Source organism: Corvus hawaiiensis, chromosome 2 (genome assembly GCF_020740725.1).
Source record: "Corvus hawaiiensis isolate bCorHaw1 chromosome 2, bCorHaw1.pri.cur, whole genome shotgun sequence".
NCBI lineage: Eukaryota > Metazoa > Chordata > Aves > Passeriformes > Corvidae > Corvus > Corvus hawaiiensis.
The window spans coordinates 47,555,760-47,578,328 of NC_063214.1; the positions used below are offsets into that span (position 1 = coordinate 47,555,760).

At 42.5% G+C, this 22,569-nt stretch overlaps 1 protein-coding gene across 4 annotated transcripts in view; it reads right to left on the minus strand.

Annotated features, from left to right (window-relative positions):
• Window positions 1-1,011: 1,011 nt before the first annotated feature.
• ARHGAP20 (Rho GTPase activating protein 20) overlaps window positions 1,012-22,569 on the minus strand; it is a 61,968-nt gene continuing 40,410 nt past the window's right edge. For all 4 annotated transcript variants that reach the window (XM_048294773.1, XM_048294775.1, XM_048294774.1 and 1 more), the window contains 9 exons: window positions 21,765-21,842; window positions 17,902-17,968; window positions 15,787-15,969; window positions 11,383-11,561; window positions 8,261-8,422; window positions 7,168-7,277; window positions 6,080-6,269; window positions 5,519-5,630; window positions 1,012-3,957 (listed from right to left, as the gene is read on the minus strand). In XM_048294773.1, the coding sequence (XP_048150730.1) occupies window positions 2,870-3,957; window positions 5,519-5,630; window positions 6,080-6,269; window positions 7,168-7,277; window positions 8,261-8,422; window positions 11,383-11,561; window positions 15,787-15,969; window positions 17,902-17,968; window positions 21,765-21,842 (2,169 nt within the window). In that variant the 3' untranslated portion in view covers window positions 1,012-2,869. The remainder of the gene's footprint in view (window positions 3,958-5,518; window positions 5,631-6,079; window positions 6,270-7,167; window positions 7,278-8,260; window positions 8,423-11,382; window positions 11,562-15,786; window positions 15,970-17,901; window positions 17,969-21,764; window positions 21,843-22,569) is intronic.

Consider the following 22,569-nt stretch of genomic DNA (forward strand, 5'->3'; position numbering starts at 1 on the left):
ACGCACACAAAGTATTTACCTTTGGAAGGTGACTTACAGATCAGATTCTGCATACCACTCTTTTCATTAAAATAGCTGAATACAAGAAGGAAGAACAAATTGCAGTCAAATCAGAGCCTGCATACATTATACATTTGAGTATTGTTCTAAGTGCATGATGGTTTACTGCATTACATGGGTCTCCACAAACACAGCTCTGCTTACAGATACATTTGCAGGATTAGAGCCCAAAATAGTAACTCCCTGATTCTGTATTTTCAAGTAAGGTTATTTATAACTTTGTTAACAGACTTTCCCCCCTCCTCCAAATCTGCTTTATGAATGGATATTCTGTTTCATAAAGAGCTAAAAGCCTGTTGTGCTGATAACACTTGGAAACAGCCGAGTGCACTGGACGCTGTTTACGTGTTTCAGAAATGAGAGTGACTTAGGAGCAGCAGCACCTTTAGGAGAGCAGAGTTAAGCAGAGCAGGACCTGAAACTCCAGTACTGGCCACTATTAACTGCAGTGGGGCAGGGCTCTTGGAAACAGAAAGCTAAGGAATGAATCAATGACATTTCAGAAGCATTGCATGCATGCACACACACACTCAGATGTGTTTAGTGTAGCCATGTCGTTCTTGCTTTCTCTATACCCCTGCTAATAATAAAGAATAAATCTTTCTCTCATTCATTGGTTTACTCCCCTCCTTTCCTTGCTCCCAATCCTAATATGTATTATCCCACGAGGTCTCTCTTCACCTCCATATTGTTGACTGAATCCCATTAGCTGAAAACATCCTCCTACCACTAGATGAAGAGAAAAAGGGTACAAATTCTTGCTTGAGAATTACGAGAATTTACAAAAGTCAACAGGATGATGGCATGCAGTAGGAATGATGCCACCCCAAGTGGAGGAAAAATGCTTCAGTTCTTTCTTACACAGGATTTGCAGTGGCATCATTGGGACTTTTGCTTCAGCAATAGCTTGTAGAACTGACACAAAAAAAATTACACAGAATATAAACTGAATTTATGACATAACAAATAATATTTAATATATAGCATTGAATGCATACACATCAATACCAGTGCCGTAACAACAAAACAGAACTTGTAAAATTAGCAGCAGTTTTTTGCAAGTACAAAAATACACATTTTTTTCAGAACATATATAATAGCAAAATTTAGCAGGATATATTATACAAAGCATTTAGATAATGCATTACTCTAATATATTATATGATGTATGACACAGACAGCGAAACCGGGCGCACCCTCAGCAGGTTTGTAGGTGACAGGTTGCTGAGAGGTGCAGTTGACACAACAGAATGACGGGATGCCACCCACAGGGACCTGGACAAACTCGAGAAGTGGGCCCATGAGAACCTCAGGAGGTTCAACAGGTCTAAGTGCAAGGTGCTGCACCTTGCCCTGGGCCAGGACAATCCCAGATACAGGTACAGACTGGGAGAAGAACTCTTTGAGAGCAGCCATGTGCAGAAGGACTTGTAGTACTGCTGGGGGAGAGGCTGGACATGACCCAGCCATGTGCCCTCACAGCCCAGAAAGCCAGAGGTGTCCTGGGCTGCATCCAAAGCAGCGTGGGGCAGCAGGGCCAGGGAGGGGATTCTGCCCCTCTGCTCTGCTCTGGTGAGACCCCACCTGCAGGGCTGCATCCAGCTCTGGGGTCCCAGCACAGGGAGGACATGGAGCTGTTGGAGCGAATCCAGAGAAGGACCATAAAGAACATTAGAGGAATGGAAAAACTCTTCTGTGAGGGAATGCTGAGAGAGTTGGGATTGTTAAGCCTGGAGAAGAAGAGGCTTCAGGAGGACCTCACTTTGGCCTTCCAGTACCTTAAGGGGGCTTATAAAAAGAAGGGAGATGACTTTTTATATGGGCAGGTAGCGGCAGGACAAGGGGCAAGTTTTTAAACTGAGAGCAGATTAGATTAGAGATTAGGAAGAAATTTTTTACTCACAGAGTGGTAAAGCACTAAAACAGGTTGCCCCAAGAAGTTACGGATGCCCCACCCCTGGAATCATTCAAGGCCAGGTTGAATGGGGCTCTGAGCAACCTGGTCTAGTATCCCTGCCCTGGTAGGGGGGTTGGAAATGGATGATCTTTAAGGTCCTTTCCAACCCAATCCATTCTGTGATTCTATGTTTTAGATGTTGCATAATAAAATTTCTTGTGTTCTGCTTGCAATAATACATAATGCCATTTACAGCAATGTTAAGAAACTATTCACAACTTAAACATGAACAGAACAGCCAACAAAGCACAATAAATGAAACACAGAGTTGCAAGGTGTTAGTTACAAGATTCAGCATTTCCCTTTACATATTTTCGGGCTTACTTTTGCTTTCTTTTGCAGTGTGAAAGAAATAACTACACCTATCGAACATACTGTATAAACATACAGAAAACAACACACTCCCTGGAGGACAATGAAGGTAATATTTATCAGTTCAGAACAGTAGTATAATACCACAGTTATGGAAGCTATTCTGACTTTGCACGCTACATCAAAAGCACAAAGGACTGGGACTCACATCTGCAAGGCTCAACACTCGAGTGGTCAAGGAGAGAGGCCCAGCAGGCAGCCCGCTGCCCTGGCAGGGTCAGGGAACAGGACACTGGCCTTAGCTACCTCCTGGTCCCTTCCAAATTTTCAGGAGATTTCTATTTGCTTGCTTTTCAGCAATTTTTATTATTCTTACAATATTCTTGCAAAGCTTTATATTGGAACATTACTCAGACGGTTTCCTAAAAGAAAGAAAACCTGTGAGTCCAGGGACTGCTCAATTAAATTTGAACAACCTGGATGTTAAACTTAAAATGAACACACATCAACACCAAAGGCATTTTCTTTATGGTGTTTATTTTAAGCATTAAGATTCCTCTGCAAAAAGCTTTGGTCGGTCTCTTCAAACTTTGGATTGCTGTAATGCTTTTCTAGACCTCCTCTTTGATCATGAAGTCTGTCTCTTCCAGTGACTTTCAGAGGCAATGGCTGAAGGTCAGGCTTAATGAAACTGCCATCGACTCCATCAGTAGGTTTCAGGGGTGCTGACCTGGTGCTGGCCCCCACCAAGCCCCCCTCAGCCCCAGTGTCAGTAGGTTGTGGAGATGGTGGCACCTTGGTGGCTGTAAGCAAACAGTCATCAGCCACAGGAGCAGCAGCGTCTTCGTGTTTCTTTAGCAACTGAAAAGTGCTATCGAAAGGGCAGGAGGTTTCACTTAGGGTAAACAGAGCCTGGTCTGAAAACTGGGAGAAAGCACTGTCCAGGGAGCAAATTGATGACACAGATGGAGATGTCCCAGAAGAAGACTGACTGAAAGAGCTAAATCCTGAGCAAAGATTTAATCCTTCAGGCGTTGGAGGCAGAAGACAATGGGACAGGTCTTTCCTTTCAACATTTTGGTTTGTGTTGTCACTTTTACCAACATTAATCCCTACAACCAAGCTCTGATTGCTGAGCTTTTGCCTTTCCACCTGCAATGAGCGGCGTTGGCAGAGACACTCTTCGTCTTCGTGAGAAAGGACAAAGTCACAGCTGGCTTTGCGCGCTGCCTTCTCAAGCCCGGCATCGGTGCGCGCGGAACTGCAGGTCTGGAGGCCAACTGCAGGCTCGGAGGAGCGCCGGTGCCTCCTCACAGTCTTGGGAGCATCCGAGGTAGCTGCTGAGGGGAAACCACTGGAGTAGTGAGACTCGTTGGAGTTTTCTTGCGAGGAAAACTTCAGATGCATGTCAGCAGAAATTGCCAACTGCTTCAGTTTGGTTCGGCTTTGGACTTCATCCACCTCTGTCTGCTCCGAATCGCCATCGCTCAGAGTGAAGACAGACTCCCTGCTCCTGTTATCCTGATCACGGGTTTTAATCCAGTCACTGGAGGAAGAGTCAGCTTCATCATTCGCCTCATTTTCCAGGCTGTCATAGGAAGAGTCATTCTGATGGAGAGAAGCAACATCTACAAGGACAAATCAAGTGTTAACACATCAGTGACTGAACCACACTCTTGAAAAGCAGCTTTTTTTTCTTTTTTTCTGGCAAGTATCCTTTACTTTCAGGAGCATTTGCCCTTTAAAGATTCTTCAAGCAGAAATACTAATAATTTCATAAAAAATTACTGTCTTAATTTTGAACTAGAGAAGCTGAAGTGAGTACTAAGCTATAGCTCAGTCAAGAAATACAGGATAATGGCACAAATAAGGGTTAGGGGGTTTTTGTTGTGTTTTTGGTTTGTTTTGGTTTTTTTAAGTGGATAGTAGACAATCCAGCTGTAACCAATAATTTACATACATACATATACTGAGTTGGTAATTTATTTTATTTTTCTTTTCATTATTGGATATCGAAAGCAACATTTAACCTTTCTTTCCTTCTTTCAGACAAATGAAGAAAACAGGGCATACTTCTTACCTCTGCTTTTTGCAGAAAATACAATATTTTTAAGAGCAACACTGTGAAGTTTTAGTCTCAGTTTAAACAGACACCTCATTTGCACTGAGCAGTGTACACCTGAGCCCTATCCTGTATCTGCATTAATTGGAATTACATTAAATCTCTTTTGCTCTGGCTTAGGCTAAGCTGTCTTATCTCACATTTGCAGCAGACACAGTTCATGCATGGGCAGCCACCACGCCTCAGTGCCTGCCTGAAAACTCATTCAGCTGCTGTAACCTGTCATGGGTCTGAGCTCTCACTGCCAGCACATCCCAGCACAGCAGATCCCATGTGCTTCACTCCTGAGGAGGGGCAGGCCAAATTTCACTGGATTTCACCCAATCTCACTGGAGGCAGAGCACGAGGAGTTTGAAACAGCCACACTGAGTCAGTCAGACATGCCGACACAAGTGCCATTACCACTTTCAGTACAGGCCACCTGTGACAAAATTTATTTTACAAAAATTCTGCTTTAGAAATACTTTAAAGAGAGACACAAAACTCCTTACAAAGTCAAAATCAGAGGGTTGGAGAGAAAAAAAGCATTAATGATAATCTGGAAAGCTCTGTAAACTAGTCTGCCAAACATTTTCAGTTACCAGTTCCACAATTTTTCTGTGCTAGCAGCAAAATCTGGATGCCCCATTGAAACTCTGGAGATCTCTCTCTTTTGGTAGTGAAGAATAGACACTTTCAACCCAAATATAATGGGATGACAGCTGTATTATGACCATTGTTGATCACCGACTTCCTGATATTTTGGGAAAACACAGGCTAATGCAAAAATTCTAGTTTTGAGAGGAAACCTTCTCTAGATTTTTTCTTTTTTTATTTTCTTTGTTTCCCCTCCCTCCTTTTTCAACCATAGTGGTTCAGATGACTTGTGAAAGCATTTTGTGATATGGTCGAGGTCTATGGTAAGCTGAATCAGTGATTATGAGCAATTCTTTGGGCAGAGGAAAGAGAACAGCAGTATCTGGGAACAACACATGAAGAATGAACAGCATGCTTCCATGGAATATACCAATCTTTTGCCTGCCTGAGTTTAGCTGTCTTAAAGGGATCAAAACATCAATCTGTATTACCTGAGCTGTTCTCTCTCTTGCATGTCATCAGTATTTCTCCAAAGAGGGAGGTAATTTCATCTCCAAAAATCCTGCAGCAATTCTCAATGAGGAACTGTACCAGACTAGAAATCTGCAACCAAGCAATGGGAGAGAGATGTCAGATCTTCTATTATTCAACTCAGAGCAAGCTCACCATACAGATGAGGAACAGGAGCACACTGTCATCCATGAGGGCAGCCAAGAACTTCTCTCTCAGTCTCCTGGGCCCAGATAAAACTGTCCTGGTATACATCCTTGTGTACATCTTTTCCATTCTACTCTGTCCTGTTCTGAGGTCACCACAACCAGAGATCTTGATGAGAGAGGCATTTTGCTGATACACTGGGCATTGCTTTATGACCTCTCTTCCCTTCTTCCAGACAGAAAATGAGAATGGACTGATGAATGTTGCTGGAGCCCTGACAAGAGGACAAGTCCTGATCTGAAGAGGTACTGACTGTTCTCATGTTTGTAACCAACAGCCTGGTTGAGTGGGATGAAAGTTGGTATGGTTTTCTACTACACCAAAGTGTTTCTTACCTTTTTAATAAATTCACTTTCTATATCAGGAGTGGAGGATACAGGAGGCCAGAGCAGACTAGGTGCAATGCACACAGCCAGATTAAAGGCATTCATCTGGTTCTCTTCAGATCGCATTTCTATTCCATGCAGTACTCCAAAGATGTAACGTAAGAGAAAAACATTAGCTCTGGGGAGATGCTCTATTAACCTGAAAACATATAAAACCAGAATTCTTCACATTAGTGACCACTTTCCATAGATACACACAAGTCAAGATAATGGAAATGCAGCAACAGGGTAACACTGTCCACTAATTAAACCAGGGAGGATGTAAAAGAGGTGTTCTTGTTCAGCTGTTTCCCTCACTGTGTCTCTAAACAGTGTTCTGGAATAGCAGAAAACACTGTAACACAAAATTATGCTCTGCCAAGTAAAATGTATGACATGAAACTGTACTTCATCTAAGTTGCCTGATAATTCACCACTCACTTCCCCAAACACTTCAGTCTGTCCATGCCATCTAGTTGCCTTAAGTATGTGTGTAAATACTCCTGGAGTCAGCTACTGCACAAAGCTCCATTTCCTGTGACACAGACTTTGCCTACTTTCTGTTTGGTATCACCTGCAAGGCTGGAGGCTTCCCTTGTCACTATGCTCCAGCATTTCATTCACAATTCCATCTTGGCTTCAAAATGGTCACTAAAATTTGAGATGAATGAGGGAAAATATGTGAAGAACTGATTTCAGCTTCCCTTTCACCCAGGACTCCAAAGTTCCCCACAGGTAGTTTTGGATTTTGTATCAGACAGAAATTCAGGTTTTGGACATCATATTTACAAATAATACAAGTTGCTTTTGTTCTTTTCATGAAAGGATATTTAATGTATTTACTGGTGTCCACAAAAGGCAGAAAAGCAGGACAAAAGAGAGTCAGAAAATTGTCTCATACAGACAATCACTTAAGTACATATGTAAGCTTCAATGTTCTGTCATATACAAATATATTTTTAGCATCTATTTTAAAAAATTTTAAGTTGAATATTTATGATTCTGTATTCTGGGATATACATTTATAGGAAAAGAATGTAGAGAATATAAGTAACTACCTTTGGATGCTCTTTATCTTCTCTTCATTATTTCCTTGATCCAGCACAGAGACCCACTTATCACACAGCTGGGATGATAAAATACTGCCTGGAATGTTGCGAAGAAAATCCTTATCAAGAGAAAAGAAGAACAAAACACATGAGCAGCTGTTCTGGGGCATGTGAGGGAGCAGGAATAAGATACACAGATACAAGAGGATGTGCCCATGGGACAGCACTCACTGGCAACCATATCATTACACACAGCAACCAAAACCAGAAGAATATCATCTGAGATAGAGACACTTTAGATTATGCTTAAAGTGAATCTTTTCCTGCCTTTCCCTACCCTTTTTTGACAAAACAGAGGTATTTCTATGCTTCATCTGATGTTGCTGAACTAAAAAATCTGCAGTGAGACCAGTTATTTTGATGTTGCATAACGTTTGTCTTTACTTATCGCTTAATTTCATCTGTAGTCCCTGTTTCTTCTCCTTAGCTGACAAGCTCAAATACCTCCAGACCATAAGCACTCCAAGGCATCCCTTCCTTCCCTCCCCTAATCAACGGAATACCTAAACTAGTCACTGATAGTCTTGCTAGTCCTCTTTCCTAACACAATTGGCAGGGAAACTGTTGCAGTTTAGGAAGAAGACCAAATCCTAGCTTCCCAAAAACCTAGGATGAGGGAAGCTATGATGCTTTTTTTGCACAAGGAACATTGGTTTTGACATGCAAGACTGTAACAAAAGATAATGCATGAAAAAAATAATCCAAATATTGATGGCAACACTATAAACTCACTAGGCTCTGCAGCGTAGGGTAATACTGATGTGTAAGGAGATAGGTCTGCAAACATGCCCTTTAGTATTGCATATGCAGAGATAAAGAGAGTAACAGCACCAGGCTGTAACAGAGACCTCAGGAAAGCTGTCAGCAAAACAAGCTGGCTACTCCTCTTCCTCATCCTAATTCAGTGGTAGCCTCCTTTGGAGATCCTCACAAGGTTAATGTGCCAGCACATTCTTGTTGCTGGAGAAAAGCCCTCCTTGGCTGTGCACAGGATCTGTGCTGCTCTCACCCAAAATGGGAGACAGAAACATTCTTCACATACCTTAAACAAAGATGCTGTCACAAATATGGATTCACAGGCCAGGTCCACTTCAGCACCTGAATCAAGCTTCTCCTTTAGCTCTTTGAAGGTTTTTGCACTTCCAGAGCGTCTGAAAATACCCTTGGTGGAAGGCCCCTCTTGGTAAAGGAGGGAAAGCATGTCCTAAAAAAATTTAAAAGGCAAAAAGGATTTCTCATAAATATATTTTATTGTCCAGTGCCACTAAAATGTAGTTTTGCCATTTTTGCCACAGCTGAAAACCTTTAGTCCTAAAAAATGCCAGAAATCAAACACAAGTCAAGGCTCACCCCCCCAGATCACGCCAAACTGCACAGCAAAGCTGTGATCTGGGGCTCTCATTTTGGAAAACATCCCCTCAGAAATACTGTGCTGCCACTGCTAAGCACTAACTTTCTGCATGACCTTCCAGGACCTGTGCAAGTTTCAGCCAAGTCATTTAAATGTGTAAACACTGTGGTGTGGGAAAAGGAGAGTGGTCTATCTAATTCAAAGCTTTGCATCTGACAGTGCCCTCAGCCAGACACTACTTTGCAGACACTACTTTGCAGGAAGCTATGAGACCCTTGCTGCTCATCATTGTGGTCAATATTATCACCAACCAGAGACAGACTTCTGTTCCATTGCTGATGTCTGAAAAAAATGAGATTTTTGTCTAAACTAGAAAGTGCTTTGTTTGTTCATATTTATCTGCACTTCTACAGCAGATCAGAGTCAGGTTTTCACCCTGTTTGCTGCTTGTGAGTGGTATCAGACTCTGCAAGCAGCTCAGGGCTGTCGGCAGGACCAACTCTGGGGCAAGGTGCTCCCGTGTGCGAGGTCACTCCAAGGGGGATAAAGCTCAGCTTATGGCTCCCCTGAAGCAAATGTGACTGCACAGGATTAAACAAGTTGGCAGCTTATTATAGGAAAGGGAAAAGAGGCAGATTCCTTCCTAGCTTGTACAATAACAGGAGGGACTGATTTCTTCTGTTACATAAGAGAGGAAAACAAGCAGAAAAGGAAATGCTGAAACTTCTCCTGAGATAATATGTTCATGACATTTGCCAGATGCTTAGCTCTCTGAGGTCTCCTGCGGGCCATCTCTCAGACAAGCAGGTCACCTCTTGCAGGCCCACTCCAAGCAATGTAGAATTTGTCATGTTTATCTCTTCGAAAGGGGAACCACGTGCAGATTATGTGTATGCACACACTGGCCTGAGGACCAAGTTATCAAAAATGATGGCAAGAAAAGGGACACTGGAGGGGTGGTCCTGGGACACTGGCCCATCATCATTAAACTGAATTAGTGAACAGCAATGGCTAAGGAATGGAGTTTGGGAACTTTCCTAGTCTGGGCTGTAAGGTAGGTCTTCCTGCCACACAGCAGTGCATGTAAGTCTAATGGAAGCTATTACTTCTACTTTTATTCTTTAATGTTTCTTTCTCACTCTTGCAGAAGTCCAAGATCAAGAATTCACGTAAGTGAGGATGCTTTGGAGGAGCACCTTCATGGCAGCGGGACTCATGTCAGCATTTTCATTTTCTTTGCAGAAATTTAGAGCCATCAAAAGAGGCTGAGTCCCACAGCACAGGATGTTAGCACAAAGCACAAATGCTTTGAAAATATATTTTGAACAAAAATATTCACAAGGTAAAAATGGGAAGCCCCTATTAAACTAACAAACCCAGACAAAATTACAGGAATGAAATTAAGGTGCAAGACAATTCACTGTGGCACTGGCCAAAAGAGAGCCCTTCAGCTGTGAAAGCAAGCTGGAAGCTCTGAAGCAGTTAGCCAGCCAGGCCTGTAGCATTCATCCCCAATATTTTCTTTCTCTTGCAGGTAAATCCCATTCAGTCCCCCAGTATTCTATTCTCCAGAGATGCTGCATGAATTCAGAAGTAAGTTATATTTTGTAGCATAAACACAATGTTTAAAATTCAAAGCATGAATTCTATCAAGCTGTGATTCTATGCTGAGTAACTCTGGGGATTTTTTCAGATAAAAATTTACTAATATTTATGTTTTGGAAAAATTTCTGAAATGCAGCATTGGCTCATCTCTTAAACAGAGAGACTGAGGGATCAGGTGATCATAGTCATACAGAGTCCATCTCTGGAGGGCTTATTTAAATAACCTAAATGATGAAAATGCACACTGCTCCTTCAAAAGAAAATAACAACCTTACATTATTAAAAGACCTGAAAAGTCCTGGTATGATTCACTATTCAGACAGTGATAAAGCTGCATATCAAGCACCGGCTTAGGAGACAAAACATCTCTTCCTATAAACTGGTGTGACCCCACTGATTTCAGTGGGGTTCTGGCAACTTCTTCCAGACAGAAGTTGGGCTGTTAGGACAAAGGGCCCGATCCTGCAGGGCTCATTCCCACTCTGTAAATACTTCATCTGCTGCACTGACAACAGGGCAGCCCTCCAATGACCAAAAATGCCACATATATGCCTTAATTATACCTAGGAATGGGCTCTAGGACAACCTTTTTCATGTTCCTAGGCTAGTTTTGAGAGCATCCACAGCACCAGAGCTCCCTCAAGAGAGGATGAAAAGATGCTACAGTAGCCTCCCCATTCCCATCTGTTTTTTGCAGTGGTGCTGTCAGACCAAAAATGAGGACTCAGAGTGCTTGCCTGCCCTGGAATGACTTCAAGAAAGGCTCTGAAATTGCCTAGTTAAGGGCAGGTGGAATTTTTATGCATGCGTGGGCTGCCTATATGGGACAGTAGATGGGACATTTATGGATGTGGGGATTTTACAGAGATCTTGGGAGTGGTTTAAAAAGTGTGTGTGAACGCGGCATTTATTTACACTGTGTAAGTGAGGATTAGGAAACCAGCCTTATAGCATGGGCTATAAAGAAGAAGTAGCCCAGAGCAGCAGACTGATCACATACATTTCTCAAGCTGTTATTAACTGGGCCTGACCACAGCATATGTTAAAAAACAAAGTTCTTGCTGAGAACCACAAACGAGGTTTCCCTTTGGAAACCTTTCTGGTTTCTTTGCTTGGGTAATTTCAATGCCCCATTTACAAACATATCTTCATTTACTACACAGAGAAATTCCACCACTGTAAGACCCAACCCTGAGCCTGGGACTCACCAAGAGGGGTTTGGGCAGGTTGTCATCCTCACAGATGGTTGTTAGTAAGAGGCCAAAGAGCTTCCCAGGAGCAGCAGATGTTGAGGAGAGGGGTGCATTGTCCAAATGAGTGCCTGGGCCACGCCAAAAAGCCCAATTTATGATAGATCTTTTCCTTTTAAATGACTTTTGGCTTAAGTCTGGGAAAAGAGAAAGGTGTTTATTACGAGAAATGCATTTCAATTCTAGTTCCAGTATTTGGGTTTTGGTGGTTGCTACGGTTTCAAAGGAAAAACTGTCATGAACTCAACCAACTCCTTGCATCCAGCTAAGCCTAATCCACCATGCACATACCTCTGTGTGTGTGTCTGTGTGTGTGTGTGTGTGTGTGTAGAATGTGTTGCCTTACTCATGCCCTGAAGAGGATCACCAGGATCTGCTCTGCACTGCACTAGGGGAGCAGTGTCAGCACTCACCACCAAGTGCAGGATAGCAAACCTCAGCCTGCTGACTTCACACAGGGCTGGACTCTGCTAAATAACTCATTTTCCACCCACAGGTGCAAAACCATTGCCCTCACCTTGGCATGCTGTCCAGAGGCTTCCTAGTTCTCCTGGAAATGTGGGAGACTCTCCCCACAGTTGACACCAGAAAATCAACTAATGGGGTGAGGCATTTTCTGACCAGGAAAAGCCACTGCCCTTGCCCTCTTCTCCACAGTGCAAGAGTAGCATCAGTGTCCTCACACCAAGCATTTGCTGATCATGGCCCAGGGACGGTGCCTGCCCTTTAATCAGTGCCTTCCAGATGGCATTTCAGCATGCTGCCAGCACACTGATGGGCTCAGTTTGTCTCCATTTTAACATATTTCATGAGATATCGATGGAGCTATACTAACTGAAGCTCCTGTTTGCAGTGTATAGAGAAGGAAATACCGGTATTGGTACATTAAAAGGGTTTTTTTTATATGACTTTTCTCAACATCGGCCAGTGTGAGGTCTTAACAGCATGGGCTACTGCTAAGGGGAAAAGGAGTGTGGACTGTTTATGACAGAAGTGCTAATGGGGAAAAACTTATTCTGAGTTATTTTTTCTTTTCGAGGTGTTTTCAAAGCCAATCAGCACTGATTTAGTTGCTTGCCTACCCCATACACATTTTAATTAGCTGGTTCTTCCAAACATTTTACTTTCTAGTGTTGTGGAGGCCAGAAGCAAGGCTTGCAGAATTAAGGACTGTGGTACAATACCAGATTTTTCTCTCCAATACTTTATTCTTTCCTATACTTTATTAGAATTGGGGTTTTAGCTCAAAGAGTGATTTTCATTATACATCATTCCGTTCCAGATCATGCTCCCTTTGGGAATGGGTGGAAGTCTTTTCATTAGATGCTTACAGGATGAAAAGTTAACAGTTTAACTCAAAATGTGAACATATGAATGTGAAAGCCTGAAGAAAAATTATTTTCATAAGAAATAATGAGGATATACATTTTAAGCAGTCCAAAAGTTCAAGAAATGTAAGTCTGGCTTTACTGTGTGTCTAAGGCTTTACCTGACACATCATGTTTTGGGAGAACAGAACTGTCCTGTAACTTTCAAAATTACTTTTTTTTCCTTTAGATGAGCTGGATATAAGCACCAGAATAAGGTCTACTTCACAAACTAAGGTTTGCCAGTGTTCTAGTGACACAATGGCAAGTATGTACTGGTGGTTTTTTCTGTAAACCCTGTAGATCTCAGTGGAAGCAAAAATCAGGATGCTATTTTGGAGAACAAGGAAGAGCAGAAGTGAATAAAAAAAAAGGTCTTAAAATTAGGAACTCCTCTTAGTCTCTTACTGATTGTTCCCCTCTTAACAGCCATGTCTCAAACTGAGAATGAGAGCAAAGGGTCATTGTAACTAACTGCAGCTCTCTCCTGGGACAGGAAGGAAATCTTAGCCAGTGTTCTTCAGCAGACCAGGGCAGAAACCAACAGCTGATGGAGGGCAACAAAATGCCCTGCCACTTAAAAACTAACATTCACTGAAAAACAGGAAAACTCATCCTTTTCATACCCCCTTTTTAAGGGGGTTGAGAAGTCTTAAGCTGAAGAGGAGATGAGAAGGGGTGGATGTACCCTTTCTTTCCTTGAACCTGTGCAAAGTTATAACACTAGGAGAAGCCCAGGCTCCTCTCAGCCAAGACAGATGCAAATTATTGCTCTGCAGAAGTACTTCCATAGAAAAACCTCATGGCCTTGCTCTGGTAGATTATCCTAAGCCACAATCAGAAAAAAAGTAATACCAGTTTGTTGGAAAATTTTGGTCAGAGCTCACAGCAGCCACCTCTTCTGCTCATATTTTACATGAAGTGAAAGTCTATTCATAGTTAGTGTCCTAGCCATGGAAATGGCATTTCCTCTCCTTGAAACTAATCAGAAACTTCTAAATAAATCTTCAGCTCTATTTAAGAATGTGCTCGTGAGCATTATTTAATGGCTATGTTTAACTGGTAAGTGGCCATTCCTGTTACATGAGGAAAGGCTACAGCAGAGGCAACAGAAACACTTCACTTCTTCCACAAAGAAAATTCTCCTGTACTTTTTTTAACCATCCTGCCAGGACAGTTGATGCAATTACACCACCACATTTGGTGTCCACACAGCTACTTACTTGACATGAGGGCCAGCTGTCAGTCCTGCCTGCCTGTCAACACCTACACTGCTGTCTAACTGTGGTGCACCCTGGTAGAGCTGGGCAGCTGCTCCTTGCTGCCTCCAGAAGGGACAGCATGTCCAGCACAGAGGGATCCCTGATGCAGGGAAGTGATGGGAGGGAGGACAGCACAGCATGTGGCAGTGAAGTATGGGGTTACAGATACTGCTCTCTGTAAATTCACCCTGTATGTGGTAGTGTGCCCAGTGAGTACCCAACAACAGCAACACAGACTTTGGCTTACTGACCTGAAGATGAGCCCAAAGCCAGATCACAGCCTTGGCTTGCATGCAGGTAATTTTTGCCATTTTCCAAACCCAAAAGAGTTAGGAAAAATGCAACTAACAGTGCTGTATGTGAGATAACCTCCTTTGCAAGCAGTCACACCTACACATCACTTTAACAGGTTTTGTCTGATCAAAGAAGGAAAGGTGGACTATAAGCCTTTCTCCCATTTAGTGCAGTCCCTGTGCATGACCTGCAGGCTGCCCCAGGCTTCTGCTGCCCCAAGCCAGGCTCCCTCCATTCCTGCAGCTTGCACAGCACTGATGATAACACATCTGCATTAGAACTCTACAGGCCTGATTTGCATTTCTATTTTCTTTTGCCAGTCAACATCAGCTGCCAAAGCGGGGCCTGTAAACCTAATTACACCCCTTTGCTAGATTGCCTCATTCTTAAAATATGCCATGAAGTAATATATGATACAAATCACTGGGAAGGGGGTGGATGAATGCATGTGGAAAGGAAATTAATTTATATAAAATGTAATCAATTTCCAGAATAATTTGTAATGGACCCTGCTGTAGCTTCACTGTACTTAATTTCTGAAAACATTACAAATGGATTCTATTCATATTCATATACTGTGGCAGATCTTAGGTATTGGGGAGTGCCCAAGACAACAGTGTGGATGGCTTTTTTTTTATGATATGGTCATTAAAATGTTGAAGTAAGGCAGGGTTCCTAACTGAGCTGAGTATGCTAGCATGTTAAGAACAACAAAAACACACCATGGGATGTGTCCTTGCCCTAAGTCTAATGCCCCAATCCTGTTACGATCTCCTTATTTGTTTTATCATGAGCAGAGCACAGTCATTGACAACGGAGTGAAAAACAGAGAGCAGGTGCTCGTATTTTTGCAGCATCAAGGCCAAAGCCAGAAGAAAATATTACTTTCTTTATTTTACTCAAGAGTACCGAAATAAAGTTCTGTCCCCTCACCTCATCTAGGTACTCAAGTACCTGCCTAGACTTTGCCACTTGAGGGTCCCAGTGAGGCAGGTGTGTAGTTCCAAGTACCTTGCTGAGATAAAGGATGCTGCCAAATGTTGCATGGGAATTCTGTGCCCAAGTCAAGCCTTGACTCTTCAACCGTAAAACCATCCTGCCTTGTTACAGAGCGCAGCAAGGGCTGCAGAGAGAAGCTCAGCTAACAGACGCACAAAAATTGCAGGGGAGAGATTTTGTCTTTCTTTTCTCCTGATTTTAGAACAATCACTTGACAGGCAGCTTGTCAAAATGTAACTTACGAAGATGACACATATACAACAGCACGCTCAAATCAGGGGGAGCTACACTGCAAACTCCCCCGAGTAGCTGGAAGATACACCTGCACGCTCCTCTGTGCTTCCCACTGCACCCCCAGCCTGGCACATTTGCCTTCTGCAGCAGAGCCAGGGAGGTGGCCTGGCTGTGGGGAGAGATGCTGGGGTGAGAGGACAACGTACCGTTCAGCTGCTGGCACGCGGCCACCTGGCTGGGCTTCAGCACAAACTGGCACTGCAGCTCCTGGGGCAGCTGCTCCGTCAAGAAAGGGCCCTGAAGCTGCCTGGGGCAGGCACAGTGCTTTGATCCGTGGGGCATAGCGTCACGAATGTGGCTCATTTTAATTCCAAAGGGATATTCATGTCCTGTTCAAAGAGAAATCATAATAATCTCTGTTGGATTGACTGGAGACTTGCAAAACTCCATCTGCCCTGGAGGAAAAGCAGATTTTGCTTGCTGGCCCGCAGCACTTTCTCACTAATCTAAGAATTGTTGCTTTTCTCCATATTTGCACAGGCATAAATCATACTCTGGCAGATAGGGAGTTACTGTGTTTGGTGTAGTTAAACAGATGTAAAAGTAAAATCAGATCTATTACAGCTGTATCACATAAAAGCCTGCCAGAAAAAAATGAGTGACTATTTCTGAATTCAGTGTTTACTCTTTCTACTGCTTTTATTGTGGCACTGAAAGTTTAGGTACTGATTGCTCATATCATTCTGGAGAGAAATGAGATTTTGGGATCAGTCACATCAAATTTTTGCTGAGCATGCAAAACCAAAAAAGTCCAGTGTGGAAGTGATCTTCCCCTCCCTTAGCATGTTAAGTGCAACAGCTATCAAATCAGTCAAATGCAACACAATTATGGTTCCTGTCTGAGGCTGAAACAGGAAGGAAACGTTAATCACAGGGCTGATGCAAATGAGCTGTGCTTGGCTTTAACCAGCATCTTTGGGGACTACACTGAGGCAATTCATTTCTGGAGGAGCTTTCAGAAATGCCACCGGAAAGATGCTTTTCAGACTTGTCTAAAGACCTGGCGGATGAAATATATTAAATGTGGATGCAATGCTAAGATGTTTTAGCTAGCTTGCAGTTAGACTTGAACACTAGAGAGTGGAAGAGATGTTATTTGAGATTATAGATAGTATGAGGCTATGGCACAGTCAAACTCTGCTTCTGATGTGCACCTATGATAAAACTTGGCTTTATCTAATAAACCTTTGCATAAGTATCAAGAACAGCATCCCTTTCATGTCAGATTCTTTTTTTCCAAGGATTGCACCTTGAATTTGCAGTGAGAGTCAGTCAACTAGAAAGGCCTTTCCCATTTCTGAATTCTCTGGTTCTATGTGTAAAGGCATGGATGTGATTTGATCTGAAGAAGACACACAATAATGGTCAGAAGCCTGACGTCTGGTATGTTTCAATGGCAAAACAGTTTGCACTCTCTATAAGGTGCACAAGTTAAACATTTTATAAATATTAATGTTGTCTGACTCCAGTGAAGCATTTGTAGCTAAGGCTGCTTTGAGAAGAAATGGTAAGATTTACTGGAATTAGATTTGCAGGTGAAAAAAACAGAAAATCCACAAGGTTTTCTTGTTCTAATTATCTGCAAACTCATATAGCACAAGTAATGCTGGGCTTCTACAGGGAAATGTTCTTACTGATGGGAAGGGATTTGTGAATCATGGGCCAAAATCAAATCACTCCATCCAATCACTTCTGAGATTTGTGTTGATTCCTGGTCCTGAAATGTTTTGAAAATCATTTTAGAAAGTGAATAAGCACTAATTTGCTCCTAATCAGAGGGGAGCTGTCAGCCAGAATGAGAAATACAGGATTGGAAAGGACCTCTTGAATCAGTTAATTCGAGTTGTGGAAGGAAAGAACATTTCTCAACACTGTCCTGAGTTTTGCTGAGGAGGGCAGTAAACAATGCTATGGAGGTGTAGGAAGACATGTGGTAAAGCTGGACAACCTCCAGAAGAGGAGGTGACTGGAGAGGACAACTCTGTAGAAAGACTGGGGCTCATGCAGCAAAATTGGGGCAGAAATAAATTAACTTCTTCAAGCTCTTAGTGACACAAGCAGACAGTTGCTTTTCAAAACAAAGGATCAGCATTTCACTGGCTCCCCAAACAGGCAAACTTGCGTGACAGGGAACTAAGAGAAAAAACAGGAAAAATAAAACAAAAGAGGAAACTGAATTTCAGTCTTCTCTTTATTTCTCACTTCCTACAGCAGTAGTAACTGAGTGAATACTGAAAAACAAAACAATGTCAACAACTTACCAATAAGAGGGTAAGGAGCATGTTCTCTTCCTGAAATCACCCATAGCTTGTAGTCTTTTTCAGAGCCCTTTAAAACCAAAATTAAGAATAAGGGACAGGTTCACATAAGGTTTCTCACAATATAAGGATAATCTGCACCTTGCCAGCAGGGTCAAAGGAATCCCCTTTACTTTTGCAGTGTCCAAGTCTGCCACCAGCAAAATTCCTGCAGTGTGTCTGTCATGTGCAATGTGGTTTATGTGACCTGGGTTCAGTTCTGAGCAGCGAGAGGTGCTGGAGCCCATCATTTCTGAAGGAAAAGGGGGAGATTTGCCCCAAGTCTCTCCCTCAGACTGGAGTGCCTCCTGGCAGCAGAGGGATGGATGTCAGAGCCCACCTCACCCTGGCAGCACTGAGCAACACCCAGCACAGAGGAGAGGCAGGTCTGATCCCCAGAGGGAGGGCAGCTAAGCAGCACAAGGAGAAGAACCTCCTGCAGAGCCTGTGGCAGACAGCGGGCAGGATGTGTGAGCTAAGGTGACCCTTCAGCTCCCTCCTGAGTACCAGGGTAATCACAAACCCTGGGATGTGCTCTGGCACACAGACACCCCAGGCCTCACATCTGAGAACTCTGCTCCACCCTCTCCCCAGCTTTTTTACATCTCCAGTAAGCAGGACGAGCTCAGGCTCGTGAGCCAACAGCATCCTGTGACTGACACTGGAGTGTAGGGCAGGAGCACCTTCACCTGAGACCTGAGCCCACCCTAATGATGCCAAGGCACGGAAGGCAGCCCCAGGTTCCAGGCACTCAGTGCTGCCCCAAAATCTCGCTATATGGCTGCTGTCAGCCTTTTTGTGCAGTCCTTACGTGTGGAAGGGTTTGGGACTGATGGATGGTGTTTTAAGACTACTGAGCCCTCTTTAAAATGTACAGCAGAGAGGATAAATTTACATCAAAAGAGACAATTTTCAAAAGACTGGGGAATATGATAATTTTTGGAAAAAGCTGTGAAAACCTCTGATTTAAATCAAATTGAATTAAAACAAATTCTAAATATTGCCTTTAGCAGAAATGTACAATGTTGCAGTTTAATTGAAGACAGAGAGTAGTACTTATTTCAGATACGATGGTGAGACAACAGAAATAAAAGGAATGACATTTAATATAAACCACTCTCAGGACAACGGAAAATAGAAAGTGGATAAATACACTGCATTAAAAGTGATCTGTTTTACCTTAAGTCCCTTTTCAGTGACATTACTAAATTAGGATAATTAAAGTCTAGAAGTTTTCTGGCTACAAAAAGTGATCAATACCTCATGACAGCATTTATTAGATCTAAAGTTAAATCCTACCTCCTTTTAAACAGACTTGCCAACTATCCTGCATTATCTGGACCTTCATCCAGTGTTCCTAAGGCTTTTGAGACTCTTCCTACTTGCTGCAGGCACCTGATGTAATGCTGATACACCCAATGAAGCCTTTGCAGTTTGCTCTCTTACTGACAGAGCTTTCTGGCCCATATTAGCACTGCTGTTAAGTCAGCTAGCAGGGGGCAGAAGGAAAATAAATAGGCTTTAGAGACATCTCTGATGCCTCAGGGCAAGCAGCCAGGAGCAAATAAATGCAGCTGAAGAGCACAAGAAAGGGTATTTGCTTTTCCTTTCACATACATATATGAAAAGGTTCATTGCTGTGAAGGGGAAGCAGGGGAAGGGAAGAGCCAGTAAGCGTGGTTCCAGGAGGCAGACTGTTCATCTCCGACTGCAAATGCTGTCCTTTATGGCTTTATGAGGCCATTTGTCAGGATAAATGTGACTGTCCCAGAAAAGTCAGCAAGTGTATTTACAAAGCTGGGAAACCCAAGGCCCTTCCTTCTGCCCCACTTGATAATTTGGAACAGATGATCAATGCCATTTTGCATGAGCTAGCTGTCATTTTACCAGAGAAACCACAGAGGAAAAAACCCTGATGTATTAAACCAGAATGAACTCAGCCAAAGTAATAGCCCCATTAATCACACAATATGTGAAATGTAGTTTTTATAATTGCCATTGTAAAGTCATGGAGCTCCTTTCAAGTGGTTCTCTGTGGACAGAAATAAAAAAACTTGATAGAGCACATAAGGCAGAGCTTCCTTACAGTCAGAACAATCCTACCGGGGGTTGGGTGTTTGATTGATATGCTGGCTACAGCTTAATTTATTCAGTTTGTTTGATTTTATTGCTAATCTTATGATATGCCTCTAATGAAAAAAAGGCTTCCTGCTATAAAGAAGCAGTGAAAAAATGTTTATTACTTGGGCAAATAATTCTGCAGGCAAGATTTTACATTTTTCAGATGGCTTTCATTCTTTTTCCACTTGAAATAAAAGTGTAAAGAGGAGGAAAAGGTTGATTGTGATACATACAAAAGAACACAATGCTGAAACCCAACCAGCTCCTCCTCCTGCTAATCTCAAACAAAGTATTCTCTTCAAACACTACCAGTTTCCTGGTTTTTTCTGTACACAAAGTGAGGAAGTGCAAATGACACCCATCAAGTGGGTAAAAATGAAGCACATCACAATAAAGACTTGCAGTTGTAATAGCATTCAGTCTCCTGATTTTTGATCCAGACCAGGGGAGACAATCTGCAATTAAAATCCTAATTTTAACTCACCTTTTATCCTTTTCACCTTGCAATCCCTCTACCAACTCCAGAGATTCCTTAATTAAATGGACTACTGGATTCTGAGCCAGAGCCCCAGCCCTGGTGTAAATGGGATGTCTGAGCCATCATAAGATGGGTAGACATAAATTGCTGTGCCTGGAAAATGCCAAGCTAGCAGAATAGACCCCTGCACTAAAAGCCTGTATAGAATAGCGATAATGGATGCTGGGGAAGGCAAATTCTGAAGTTACTCCAACTTTTGCTGCGAGTCTCCAGAAGCCCAAGGGAAGCCTAACAGTGGCATTTTGCTCATCATATTTGACTGTTCACACTCAGGGCTGTGGTAAGGAAAGACTTGTCAGATTCCATACAATGAGATCAATACATGCATCAAAACATTTCAAAGAAACCTGTTACCCAAACAGCAGGCTGATAGACCAGTTAATAAGCTGTCATCCAGGAGCTTCTATATGATCATCAGTGTTGGTTGGAGCCACGTTGTGAAACACAGTGAGAGAGCCAGAATTCTTGTCCCTGGCACTGATTCTCTACTACACCTGAGGCACTACCTGGTTTAGAGCAAAGGAAGCCAGCTGAGGCAGTACTTGATCTAGTAGGGATCACTGCATCTATCTGGTACACTACCCTGCATTATCGTAAGTTCTGTAAAAACCTTTTTCCAAAACAGTTTCAGGACACTGTTTAAATTGGGTGCATTCAGATCCCACGCAATCACTTAGTTACATTTGCATCTCACGTAACTCCAAAGGTCCATGGATATTTAGAGTACCTGACTGGGACACTTGAGAGCAGTGCAATCTGGGGACACAGCTGATCATGCATGTTTGCACATTTTGAAACCAACTAACAGGCAGACCAGTAGGCTCCTTGTTCACACTGAAGCATTCAAAAGGAGTTCTATCAAACTCTCACTTCTTGTGTCAAGATATCTCCTCTTAGGCATCAGCAAAAGATATTTAAAAGCAACTTGAAACATGACTGATCCCTTACAGGCATGAGAGGCTTACTCAAAACTTTTAAGGCACTTGATAATCTCCAGAGGTCTGTACATTAACAAGGCACTTCTGCTGCATTTCAACAGCTCTGAACTGCTGTGTTAAATGATTTAATTAATGTTCATATCCTAAGACTTGGAAAAAGTGCAAGGGAAGATCTGATTGTTAAAAGTAACTACAAAAAAAGACTCATTAAAACTGGTGCAAAGACTTACATTAATTCCCAGCTGCTGCAGGGCCATCAGAATTACATCATTTGCTGTATCAGCATTGGTTACATTTAGGGTTTTTGACTGTGAACAGAAAAAAGGAGAAGGGGAAAGTGGCATTAAAAGTCTGGATTTGCAAAGAGTATCTGAAGTGCAGTAGCTCTGCATAATTCATTGTTAGAAAAAGTGAGAATATCTTGTTAAAATTTTACTTGATAAATAAATTATATTACATAGATAAAAGTCCAGCTGTCTGATTTGGTTTGATTCCTCTGCTTTGTCACACACTTTCTGTATTTGCTTCTGCTTCCCCAACAGCTCAATCAAAAGAAAGAGTGTTACAATTACTGGGGACATGACTTCGACATAAAAATATGCAAAAAGTCGGAACCACTAACTGCACTTTTGAACATTGCATAAGGGAAACATAATGGTTTGATTAATTTACAAGCATGCAAGTTTCCTTTGAAAAAATGAAACATTTCAGGGAGTTTTTTTCAGTGAAGTATCAATTGTTAATTTCTGTCCTTTTCAACTCAAGATCTCTGTGGTAAGAAAGTACTGTACACAGGCTGTTCATCCTTATAACCTTTCCTACATTCTATACAGATTTCTCAAAGCTAGATTTGGCTTAGTACCAGAAGCACTTCCTCTTGGGTAATGTTCCATCCAGTTAAGACACTATCTCTCCAGCATCCTCCAGAATCTGCTGATAGGCAGTTTGGAAAAGCATGGAGCAGCAGAGACACCACTTCTTAACCAGCTACGGCGACCAGCACAAAGTGCCAAGCTTTATGTCAGCCAAAGTGCC